Source organism: Erinaceus europaeus, chromosome 7 (assembly GCF_950295315.1).
Source record: "Erinaceus europaeus chromosome 7, mEriEur2.1, whole genome shotgun sequence".
NCBI classification, from domain to species: Eukaryota; Metazoa; Chordata; class Mammalia; order Eulipotyphla; family Erinaceidae; genus Erinaceus; species Erinaceus europaeus.
In genome coordinates this window covers 112,713,220-112,725,865 of record NC_080168.1, presented here as the reverse complement: position 1 = coordinate 112,725,865, position 12,646 = coordinate 112,713,220, and the positions used below count along the sequence as shown (strand labels likewise).

At 51.7% G+C, this 12,646-nt stretch overlaps 1 protein-coding gene across 1 annotated transcript in view; it reads right to left on the bottom strand.

The window, feature by feature from the left end:
• The window catches only part of KRT80 (keratin 80), an 18,860-nt gene extending 12,032 nt beyond the window's left edge, over nucleotides 1-6,828 (bottom strand). The window contains exons 1-2 of the mRNA XM_060193532.1: nucleotides 6,303-6,828; nucleotides 4-56 (exon numbers count right to left, since the gene is read on the bottom strand). Coding sequence (XP_060049515.1) covers nucleotides 4-56; nucleotides 6,303-6,740 — 491 coding nt within the window. The 5' untranslated portion in view covers nucleotides 6,741-6,828. The remainder of the gene's footprint in view (nucleotides 1-3; nucleotides 57-6,302) is intronic.
• Between the last annotated feature and the right edge of the window lie 5,818 nt (nucleotides 6,829-12,646).

Below are 12,646 nucleotides of genomic sequence, written 5' to 3'. Positions count from 1 at the left end.
TGCAGGAAGCGCCATCGGGTCTCTAGCAGCTGATTGCGCTGCTCCAGGGCCTGTACCTGGGAGAGCAGAAGGGCCTTGGTGAGCGTGGTCATGAGCATCACGGACCAGTCCTGTGCAGACCCCCGTGGGGAGGCCCCTGGGCCCTGGCTGCTCATCTGCTGCACACCTGGCCCTCACTCAGCGCCTTTACACTGCATCTCCAATTACTGATTGTTCAAATGGAAGATGGTGCGATAAGGAGGGAATCAGAGGGAGGTGGAGCCAATTAGCGAAGGTTTTACAGGGGAGGGGCAGGGCCAGCTCGCTGAGGAAAGGGTAACCAGGGTGTGAATGTGCCTATGGTGTGACAAGCTCTCTGCCCCGCCTGAGGCTTGGGTGGGAGACCCCAGGGAACTTGGGGTGTCAGAGGCCCGTGGCCCCCCTCCACCCCTAGACAAGCCTGGTCTCATCTGACCTTGGAAACTCAACAGGGTAGGGCCTGGCAGTTCACAAATTCTAATCTTCCTGACAACCCTGGACTTGTAGGCTCTCCAGGCCTCAGTTTCCCCAGCCTGAAGTTGGGAATGATGTCACTTGCCTCTACTGCCCCCCATTTAGGACTGTTGGGAGAAGAAACTTGGGTGTGCTGTGGGGTAGTAGCAAGGATGCTAGGCCCTTGTTGTATGCTTGATACTTTTAAGTAATTTGGTCCCACACCTGTCATATAGGGTAGATTTTACTATCAGCCCCACTTCACAGATGAGCAAACAAAATCAGAGTAGTTTAGTAACACTTGCTGTCACCAATGAGCCAGTAGCAAAGTCAGGGCTGCGAGTTGGACAGTTTGGGTTCAAGATTTCACCACTCTGGGCCACTTTTCATTTATTCAGTTAGATAAATAGAAAATACTGCAGCACCTGCCATGTGGTGCCAAGACTCAGACCTGTTTGCATGTGTGGCAGGCACGAATGATCAAGGTGAATGATGCTCTGGCCTGGGCTCAGAATCTGTGCAGCCTCACATGTTTGTTGTTGGGGCCTACCTCCCCTTCCTGGGTGTGTATGCCTCTAAGTTAGGGTCAGTTTTGCCTTGAGGATCAAGACTGGGAGGCTCTGGGGTCAGAAACTCCTCTCAGACTCCTCCAGGTTTTCTGCTCAGATGTGCAGCAGCTCTCAGGACCCATGTGCTCACCTTGCTGGTTGTCAGGGTCCATGTTGAGTCTGTTCTGCCCCCAGCACTGCTAGCTCCCCCGCCTCTTCCGTGCCCTGTCTGACATCCCAGGCTTCAGCCTCTCTCAACCTGTGTCCTCTTCACCAGCACAAGCCCTTCCCACATGTATTTTCAGCTCCCTTGCTGCAGGAAACCTCCACAACCCATAGCTTGAAAGATTCTCCCCCCATACACCTTCCTCTGATGTGAGACTCTCAGACAAGCTCTGACCTTGGCCTGACCTGTCACCATTCTGGGCAGACTTGAAGCTATCTGTTCCTCTCTTAACACCCTGCTCCCTAGGTGTCCAGGTGTTAGGCTGCCGTTCTGAGTATGCTGTGCTCAGCAGCCCAGTGATGTCCCTGTGACCACAGCACCAGCCAGAATCACAGCCCGAATGAGTCTGAGCCACAGTTGAAGGACATTGGATGTCAGCTGGTCTGTGTCTGTCATTCACAGAGGAGGAGACAGACATCCACTGCTGACTTGTTCTGGGCCAGACAGAAACTTGGTGGCCAAGTTTCCTAGACAAGCCCTCTCTGATGATGTTAGCCACTCTGGACCTTCAAGGGCTCCCTGTTGCTCCTGAACTGGAGTGCCAGTGGATCGCTCTTTTCTCCCAATCTCTCTCTTTCTCTGTCTCTGTCTCTCTGTCTCTCTCTCTCCCTCCCTCCCTCCCTCCCTTTTCCAGGGTTTATTGCTGGGGTTTGGTGCTGGCACTAAGAATCCACTGTTCCTGTCGGCCATTTTTTCCATTTTATTGGATAAGACAGAGAAAAATTGAGAGAGGAGGGGAAGATAGGGAGGGGAAGAGAACTATAAACACCCGCAGACCTGCTTCACCACTCGTGAAGTGGACCCCCTGCCCATGGGGAGCTGGGGCTCGAGCCCAGATCCTTACACTTTGCATTATATGTGCTTAACCAGGTGTGTCACTTCCTGGGCCCCTCTTCTCTCTCTCTGCCTGTTCATGCCGCTGGGGTTTCCTGAGATATCCTGAGGCCCTCGGCAGGTCCAAATGAGGTTCACAGTGGGCATGCCTTCCGTCTGGAATGTTGGGTGGTAGCTTTGGGAGCGAATGTACCCATTTGGACAGGCACGCTGATTGAGGCTGTCCTTAAGCCTGCTGCTGCTGGAGCCACAGAAACAAGTTCAGTGGGGACGGAGGTCAAGAAGGTGTCTGTGCAAGCCACGTGAAAGGGAGGGCTGGAGGAGGGGACCTGCTCACCCTACCTTGTCTCCGTTCTGACAAGTAGGAGCCCCATGTTTACACTGAGGGTGGGGTGAGAAGGGACCAGAGGCTTCTTCCTCCACCCATGAGCAACAGGAAAACCCTCATTCACGCCAGGAAGTCCTTTCCTTCATCTGACCTTGGTCTCAGCTGCCCTGTCTCCCATGGTGTGCATGGGGACACTTTTGATTCTGGGGATCCTTGGGTAGACCTCCCCCCCCCCAAAATCTCCTGCTGCTCTCGGGATGTCACTTGTTATTTCAGTGGGTGGGGATGGAAAGTCATCCCCCACCCAGGACCTTCCCTGAAGGAGGTCCCTCCCCCTGGCAACAAAGCACCCAGGGAGGGCCCTGTACTCCTCGTGCAAGTTAATTACCTATAACCTGTGTGGCTGAGCCTTAACCCTCACTCCTCTTCCCATCTGGCTGACCTTCCCTTCACCTACCAGCCAACCCCTTAGGCCTTATACCGATGTGGTAGGTCTAGGAGGGATCTCTGAGAATAAAGACTCTGTATTTCCACCTCCCTGTTTTGCAGACAAGGAAACTGAGGCTCAGAAACCTAGAGCTCAGTGTGAGCTAGTTTTGTGGCTCTGGGGCTACCTCACTGAAAAGCTGGGCTAGGCCAGATGAGGGTGGGGAGACAGAACAACAAGGGAGACCTGAGCGGCCCAGGCTGGTGTCCTGGCTGGACCTCTTCCAGGGAGGGCTCCAATCCTAGCAACACAGCTGAGCCTGCAGGAAGGTGCTGTTGGCACATGTTGAGCCCGCTCCTCAGGTGTGAATCCAAAGCGTCAGATTCCATGTCTACAGCCTGAGACTGGCTTTGCCCAAGGAGTCCCTTGTCAGCTTTCCCTTGTCAGGAAGGGCAGGCCTGTGCCCTTGTGCATAGGTAAGGCCTGATCCAAGTGACTCCTGGAAGCCAAATAAGCCTAGGGGAAACATTATGCCCATCTTGCTGTCTTTAGGCATTTGCTACTCTTTTGGTTCCCTGACTTTAGATAGCCTCCTTAGGCCCACAGAGAGCAGACTTCCTCTTGTCCCACCTCCACACATTCTGCTTGCCAGCAGCCTCAGCTGCATTTAGGAGTGGGCCTTTTGCATCCCTCCACCTCCTCCTCTGTTGCTGCTTCTGCCCACCTGCCCTCCTCATGTGGCTGCAGCCACACCACCAGTCTTCCTAGTGGCACAAACTAGAGCCACTCTGAGCAGGAGCAGAGCAAGGAGGTGGGCTTTGAAGTATAGGGAATGTAAGTGACTTGCCCAAGGAAGGACAACATGCAGGTGGAAGAAACAACACTGCTCTAGGCCCCTTGGTGCCTTTTGGATGTGTATGTATGTGGTCTTCTAGCTGGACACCATTTCCCAGACCAGCATGCTGGCTATGGCAGTGAGATACAGGGAAAGTGGGTACCACTATACTCTGAACCCACAGGCCCAGAGAGGGATGTGGATCTGGAAGTTCCCTGCTTCTTTGCTTAGAGCCCCTTCCCCTGCACTTTCCCCCTTGAACCCTTAGATCTCTTCCCAGCCCTGTGCTGCCTCCCCCCTCCCCCACCCTTTCAGCACCCCCTTCCTCTTTTTGTTCAGGCTCTGGCTTTTAAAAAAATGTTTATTTATTTTCCCTTTTGTTGCCCTTGTTGTTTTATTGTTGTAGTTATTGTTGTTATTATTGATGTCATCATTGTTGGATAGGACAGAGAGAAATGGAGAGAGGAGGGGAAGACGGGAGGGGGGAGAAAGACAGACACCTGCAGACTTGCTTCACTGCCTGTGAAGCGACTCCCCTGCAGGTGGGGAGCTGGGGGGGGGCTCGAACCGGGATCCTTATGCCAGTTCTTGTGCTTTGTGCTGTGTGCGCTTAACCTGCTGTGCTACTGCTGACCCCCAGGCTCCTGCTTTTAAGGGGCTAGTTGGGTTTGGAGCTTGCCTTGGGTAGGACACATTTATTGTGTCTCGTTCATTAGAAAATGGTTATAAAGCACTGTCCATGTAGTAGGTGTGTTTTATTGATTTTTTTTAAAAAACAAAACAAAGCAAAACAAAACAAAATGCAGTCCCATTTGACTCTAACAAGCCTGGTACCTGGAAAGCACATGGTACAGAAGGGCTAAGCACTTTGCTTGAGGTGACAGGTCAGAGGAGAACCAATGTTCAGTACTTGCAAACCCTGGACCCTTTTTAAGGAGACAGAGGCAGGGAAACCGGAGCAAATATACCCCTCTTTAGAGTTGGGAGGATGAGACAGGACTCTTCAAGTAGCACCCCAACCATCTGGGCCCCCAAGGAGCTGCTGCTCACTGCTCCCTGAATCTCATTCTGCAGGCCACTCCTGTCTAGGTTGGGAGGCTCTAGTTCTACTAAAACAGAGACCATTGTCCTTGTCCCTGGGCAGAGGACCCTGGACCCCAAAGCCCCCTTCTTATGCCTACACACCTCTCTGGTCCCCGTGGCAGAGGCAGAGAGGGACACCAGCTATGGTATTCAGGGAGAAAAGCCACTCATCTAAGCCAAATTACATAGCTCGGTGAAGCTCTCCTTTTAAGGGATTAAACCACGTTTGGAGAGGAGGTGGCTCTGCAGAGACCTGCCTCCTGGGCCGGCAGGCTGCTCTGAGGGCAAGCTGCCCAGCCTTGCAGCGTTCTGCATTGTGAGGCTAGGGCTGCCCTGCCTCTGTGTGCAGTGGTTCTCCAGTTGTCACCTTCATTCTGTATCCTCCCACCCTGGACACCCCAGGGGTAGACACATGGATGGGGGCAGTAGAGAAATCCTCTCCAAACCAGAGGCCTCTGGTTTTGTGTCTTGCCAGACCCCAGTTCAGATCCAGACTGTATGTGTTAGATGTGTGACCCTGGGTGAGATGGTAACTCTGGGACTCTGGTCAATGTCACCCGCACAGGAGGGGGCTTGGCCAGGGTAAATGTCCCTGTGTGTGGGTGACTCTCTTCACAAAGTCCTTGCAGGTAACAGGCACAGATAGACTTCTCCCTACTCTGCTCCTTTCAACCTGACATTAGCCATGTACAGAGGAACAGAGAATTGGAGGAGCAAGGTGCAGTCAAGGGGGCTGAAAGCTGGGGCTCTGGCTTCCTAAGAGGACTATAGTTTTCCTCATTTGCAAAGTGGATACAAAACAGACTTCTTTCTTAAGACTGTTGCCAGAACTAGAGATAGGTATGGCCCTAGCACCTTGCCTGATACACTGTGAGCAATGAACTAATAGCAGTTGTCACTACTGTGTCTATTACTCTTCGTCTGGGCAAGAAGGAGTAGAGCTGGGATGAGGTAGTTTGGGCTTCCTTGGAGCTTTTAAAGCATTAGCCAGGGGGCAGAGACTGACAGTGGTCCCCTTGTCTGGCATGCTGGCTGTGGCAGCAGTGTTCAGGAAATCTGGGTGCCAGGGACTGCTTCCCTCTACTTGGGTGGGTGCAGGCCTGGTCACCTGTCTGTTTCTTAGCAGTGTTATCTGTCCCCTGCATTCTTATCTGCTGACATGCCAAAGCTGCACCCCCACTTTGTAGCCTCCTCCTGGCTGCCACACAAGGCTCCTTGACCCTGCCAGTGCTTCTGACCCTAGGGTCATTGTCAGGTCTACCTGCCTCGGGGAAAGATGACCATGTCAGTCAGTCCTATCTGGGGGCCTCCCCTTGGCCACACTCAGAATGCCTCCCAAGTCCATGTTAACCTTTCTCCTCTTTTCGGGCTGGTCTGGAGACTTCCCTCCCCATCTCACTGCTTGGAGCAATGCCGGTTCCTCATTGGCTGGAGCCAGAGGTGGGGCATGATGCTCAGAAATTCAGCACTGAGACCTTCCCAGCTCTGGCTTTGATGGTCCTTATTTTTTTTGGGGGGGGATCTGCCCCCCTTCCCCCACGTTTGCTCACCTTGCCGATCAGGGAGGCAAATCTATCATTGAGCAGTTTCATCTCCTCTTTCTCCTGGTTCTTCTGCTGCTGGATGGCTGGGTCCAGCTTGAGGTCCAGGGGAACCAGCAGGCTGGAGTTGACTGTCACCTTGGGGATGGTGGCAGGTGGCTGGCAGCTGGTCAGGCTGCGGGAGGTGAAGCTCAGCCCGGGGGGCCCGCAGCTGCCCCATCCTGAGGTCCCAGGCCAGGGGCTGCCTGCTGAAGTCCTGTCGCAGCTGCTGAGGCTGCTGAAGCCAACGACGCAGGAGCGGCAGGCCATCGCGGGCCCCCGGGCCTGGGAGTGGGAGAGCGGGCGCCCGGAGAGGAGGGAGCCTTGGAGGGTGGCGGGCGGCTGGCTCTGGTCGCAGGCAGGGCAGGCTGGGGACTGAGGAGCAAACACCTGTTGTACAGTGCTCATTAGCCCCGAGAGGGCGGGACGCCTCCCAGCCTGACCAACCTGTTAGATGATGTGGCGCGGCCGCCCCTCCCCCGGCACCAGTTACCGGGCTCCCTCCCAGGCCCTGGTGCGACCTTGCTGAGGGGGGTGTTCACATGCCCCCCCACCCCCCCACCCACAGACAAGCTGGGCCTGGCTCCAGGGAAGGGGCAAAGCTAGCTAGTTGTTGGCTGGGGGTGGGGAGACAAGTCAGCTAGAAAGAAAATAGAGTGCACAAGCTCAGCCTTCACCACAGGCCTCGCTGCATACCTGAGGGCTGAGGTAGCCAGGCGTGCATACTTCTGGAGGAGATGACGCAAGCTCAGGCCCTGGGCTCCCTCCTTCTGGCCTCAGTTCCACCTGGCTTTGGAAAACATCATCTGCATTATTTATTCTCAGGTGGCTGCAGAGTCTTTCTGGCCTGACTTCCTCTCTCCTTTCTTTTCTTTCATCTGTCACCGAGTGCCTACTGTTTGTCTCCCTCTCTCTCAGTGCCAGGAAATCGATGGTCAAGTTCAAGGTGGCTGGATTCAGAACATAGCTTGGCTGCTAACAATTGTGACCTCGAAAATCATTGGCTGGCTTGCGTCTCCCTCCCTCCCTCTGTCCCTTCCTTCCTTCCTTCCTTCCTTCCTCTCTCCTTTCTTTTCTTCCTTCGTTCTTTCCATTCTTCCTTTCTTTTTATTCATTTTCTTTTCTTCTTCTCCTTCTCCTCCTCCTCCCCCTCTTCCTCCTCCTCCTCCTCCTTCTTCTTTCTTCTTCTTCTTACCAGAGCACTGCTCAGCTCTGGTTTGTGGTGGTGTGGGAGATTGAATCTGGGATCAATCAGAGCCTCAGACATGAGAGTCTATTTGCATAACCATTATGCTGTCTCCCCCCACCTAGATCATTTGATTTCTGCTCTGGGATGAAAAGAATGACTTTGGGGGGGGGTGATGAGTGTACAGAATTTAGTGGAAGGAGGATGGGCTCAAGGTCCTTAGTGACTGGTGTCTAAGACTGAGTGTGCATCTCCCCAGACCGAGTCTCCTGGGGGAAGGGGCCACAATGAAGGGCAGCCTGACTGAGGTCTGAGTATCTGTCTCTGCCTTCTTTCTCTCTCCTTTCGTGTTATTCCTTTGTCTTGCCTAACTTTCTTCTCTTGCTTCTGTTTTTATTTGTAAGAATTTATTTTATTTACTACACAAGATAGCTTCACATGAGGTGAGAGACAGGGAAGAATACCACTTCAGTATATGCAGTGCTAGGGATTGAACTAGGGACCTCAGGCATGCAAATCAGATGCTTTGCTAGCTGAGCCATCTTCCCACATGCTTTCCTGTCATTTCTTAAATATAAAGAAGAAATAGAAAAGACACCATTTTGGGGCCGGATGGTGGTGCACGCAGCTGAGCGCACATATATCATCAGTTCTGCTGGGCTGCCCTTTCCTTCCTCCTTGGCCTGAGATTCCTGGAGACTCTTGCCCTGGCTGTCCAGTGCCTGCAGAGATAACATGTCTGAGAAGACTTGGGGGGGGGGCAAGGATCCCAGAAGGGATCTGAACCTGCTCTAGACCAGAGGAAGAGGCAGGCTGGAGCTGAGCCACTGCAGTGTGCCTGCCCTTTCCTGCTTTCTTCCCATCCTTACATCAAGCACTGCTGGCTCCCCAGGGCACTGGAATCTGTCCCACCCCCAGTGGCTCCTGAAGCTGGATCTCAGGTTCTGATGCTGGGATGGGATGGTGAGTCTGGGGAAACTCTTTTGGGTCCATGTCCCCACTACTGACATGAGCTTCAGGACCCACTTCCTGAACCCCCTCAGCCTCCCACCATCTTTACACTGACCTGGTATCTGAGTGGCATGTGGTCCAACTCAGCACTCTGCCCTCCCCACCCTGGCTACCACTGTGTGCTCTGGAGGAGAGGGCAGACCATGGCATGTGGGCTCTGTTGTTTCATTGACAGTAATACGTCATGCATATCCAGAATGCTGGACACAGATCAGGCCCCCAGTACTCATTAATCACCATCATTTGATGTTGATACTTTAATTCTCATTAGTACTGATTAAAAGAGGAGGAAACTGAAGCTCAGGGGGGGAGGGCTGGAGCACCTTGCCCAAGGCCACACAACTGTCAGTGATGAACTAAACCCAAACAATTGGAACTATGGGCCTCCTCTTTATTTTATTTATGAGGGATTAATGATTTATAGTTGACACTAAAATACAGTAGTCTGTACATATGTAACATTTTTCAGTTTTCCACATAACAATCTACCTGCACCAGGTACTCCTCTGCGATCATGATCCAGGACCCAAACATTTTTCCCCACCACAGAGTCCTTTTTTTTTTTTTTTAAAGATTCCCATATTTTATTTATTTGTTTTACTGTGCCAAGACATACACAAGACCTCTGTTTCCAGACAGAGTTTTTCTTTTCTTATTAAAAAAAATTTATTGGGAGATTAATGGTTTACAGTTAACAGTAAAATATAATAGTTTGTAAATGTATAACATTCCCACATAACAATACAACCCAGGACCTGAACCCTCCCCACCTTCCAGAGTCTTTTACTTTGGTGCAACACACCATATGGACCCCCTCTAAAGTGTAAGTACACACACACACACACACACACACACACACACACACACTTTCTTTTATGACCCTTTTTAGTCCCTGGAGCATATATTTAGTGAAATAAGCTAGTATATTACCCATAAATTCCTGGAAAACTTGAAATGACTAGAAGATACAGAATTTCTTTATTTCCCTCCCTCTTGACTTAGATTTTGTTTTCTACAGTGTAATTAGAATGTTTATGTCCAATAAATGTTTATCAATTGATTGAAGGAATTTAGGCCTAAGATTAAGTCTAAAGGAGACTTATTTCTCTTCTCAAATTTTTAATTCATTTCAGAGAGAGATAGAGAGAGAGAGATAGAGAGAGAGAGAAGAGGCCAGAACCCCCTTCTAGCATATGCAAGTGTTGGAATCAAACCCATGTCTTCACAAATAAAGTCCTTTGATCTACCTACTAGGCCACACTCTCAAATTTTCTTCAAGTTGGATACTTAATTCTCAAGAATGTCTCCTTGTCACTTAGGTTTCTATTCCTTGCTGACTTGCGCTGACCTCAGACCCTGAATGTTGACAGGCCACCACTGACTGCTGAGTCCCTTCCAGTGAGGCTGGCTTTGCTGGCCCATCTGGGGCCTGGGTGCCCTTCTTTGGGGATGCCTGGAGCTTTGGAGGGGTGAGGTGTGGAATGTCAACTTCCCTGCTGCTTTTTCTCCCTTGGGTGTCTCCTATGGGTGCAGCTGTAGAGGTGTCTTTGACTGTCACAGTTCTTGCTACAAGGAAGAGCTGCAGAAAATCCCAAACAAAGCTCCACAAAGCACTGGCACCACCTCCTCCCATCTCTGTCCCCACCTGAGCTCCACCCATGCCTCTTTTCCCTTTGAAGTGGGGTCCTTGGGGTCAGCTGTGCAGGTCTCTGTCTCTCCACTTTCACCAAACCCCTGACACAAGCCTCTAAGGGTTCAGGCCCTCCAGGGACCAGGAAGCCTGGCAAGGACAGGGAGGTGAAGAAATGGGGGGAGGGCATTATTTTCAGTCTCTCTGGGGATACTGAGATACCCAGGTATTCTCTAACCCCCTCCTGATTCTACATTCAAACAAACCTTCTTGGGGCTGCCAGTGCAGGTATGAACTTGGGGGCATGAACTTGGAGGACCTCAGTGAGAAGTATCACTTGGGCATGTGTGCCTCTCTGGGATTCTGGAGACTGTAGGTCCTCACATAATCTGGAGACAGAATCTTAGCTCCTTCTCCAGCTCTCCCCTCCCCCAAATCTACCTTTAGTTTCTTCTCTGTCTCTACCACCCCCCCACCCCATAACAGAATGTGATTTTGATCTTGGAGGTGGGGGTGCAGAGAAAGCAGAAGAAGGGCAAGAACTGGTTAGAGGTAAGGAGGAGGGGACACTTGGAGTGGGATACCTAGGAAGCTCCTGAAACTGGAAATTGTTCTCAAAGAACTCATGAGCAGGGGGAATACTTCTTTTCTCTGTTCCTGCTTACCTTCTTTCTGTTATTTCCCTCGGCAAGCTCTGATGTCTCCTCCTCTCTCTTGCTTCCCTCTGAGCATCCTGCTGGCTCAGAGTCCTGAGGCAGAGGCGTCTGGGTTGGCCCCCACAATAGTTGGATGGCCTTATGAGAATGGCATCCCTGTGTCACAGTTTCAGTGCCTCCTCTGCACCCATAGAGCCTGGCTGTCCCAGGATATGGCAGGATAGCCACACATAGCTGCGGCATGAATGGTGCAGTGAGCACATCACAGCCTGGTGCTGGGGAGGGACTCGGGGAGCCGGGCAGGCTGGCAGGCAGGGACTCTGAAGGCAGGGAGAATCAGCCTCACCCCAGGGCATGATGGCAAGGCTGGGCCACTTTTCCAGGAAGCCTTCCCAGGTTATGCCTACCCAGATTCTTCTTTTAAAAACCACCACCACCACAACAACAACTTTATTTTAGGATTTTTTTTATTTATAAAAAGGAAACACTGACAAAACCATAGGATAAGAGGGGGTACAACTCCATACATTCCCACCATCAGAACTCCATATCCCATCCTCTCCCTTGATAGCTTTCCTAATTCTTTATTCCTCTGGGAGCATGGGCCCAGGGTCATTACGTGGTGCAGAAGGTGGAAGGTCTGGCTTCTGTAATTCTGCCCAGATCCTTATCCATGTCTTCCCTTCTCTCCCAAACGTACACCCAAGTCTGCAGTCACCTCCTGGTTCAGGCAAGCCCTTTCTCTGCTGAGCCTGGATTCCTGGCCTCCTTTCTTCACCATTCCTTTAAACTGTCCTGTTCTGAGGCTATAGGAGGGAGGCCTTTCCAGTGGCTCTTATCCTGACAATGAGATGGTCCAGACAAGAACCAAGTAGTCTTTGAGCAACCTGTGGCTACATGAATAGAACTTCTGAGAAGATTTGGGAGAGGCAAAAGCCAGGAAAGGGGGACACAGAGCAAAGATAGAGAAACTGAGGATTCTGTATAGTCTCCCCCCCCCCCCCCCGCCCCATGCCAGGGAGGCTGGGGAGATGTGGCAGAGGCATTGAGCTGCACTGAGATGGGGGTCTGGGGTACCTTTCCACAAAGGGCAATGAGCAGAGAGGCTCAAAGGATGAGAGGGAAGGGCATTTTAGGTTAAGACAGCAGCAGAGCTGTGGGGTAGTGGTAATACTGAGAGCCATTACTGAGTGTTGGAGTTGTCATGGAGCTCTGAGGAGCAACCATCTCCTTGAGCTGGGGAGGCCATGATCGAGGTATTCAATGACCCTGCATGAAGTTCTTCTGTAGATTATGGGCCATGTTCTAGAGGATGTTCTGGGAACATTAAAGAAGACCCTTTGTACAGGTTGCCCTTCTCCTGTGTGCATGCTGGCTCCTCTTCCCCCTCCTTTTTTTTTTTTCAAATTTATTACTGAATGGAGACAGAGAGAAATTGAGAGGGGAGGGGAGACAATGAGGTAAAGAGACAGAGAGACACCTGCAGCGCTGCTTCACCACTCGTGAAGCTTTCCCTCTGCAGGTGGGAACCAGGGGCTTGAACCTGGGTACTTGCACACTGTAATGTGTGCGGTTAGCCAGGTGTGCCACTGACTGACCCCAGTCAACATCCTCCTTCTTCTCCCCACAACCCCTGTCCCTTTCTACCTCTACCAAACCCTCCCTGAACTCCTTGAGTGGTGCTGAGTGCACATGTTCATTGTTGGCAATTCTATCTGATAGTACTTGACTTGTAAAGGAGGCATCAGAGACAGGCTAGAGGCTGCAGATTCTTGGAGGTTGGCAATTGATTCCAGATAGATTGGGGGCCACAGGGAGGCAGTACCAGCAC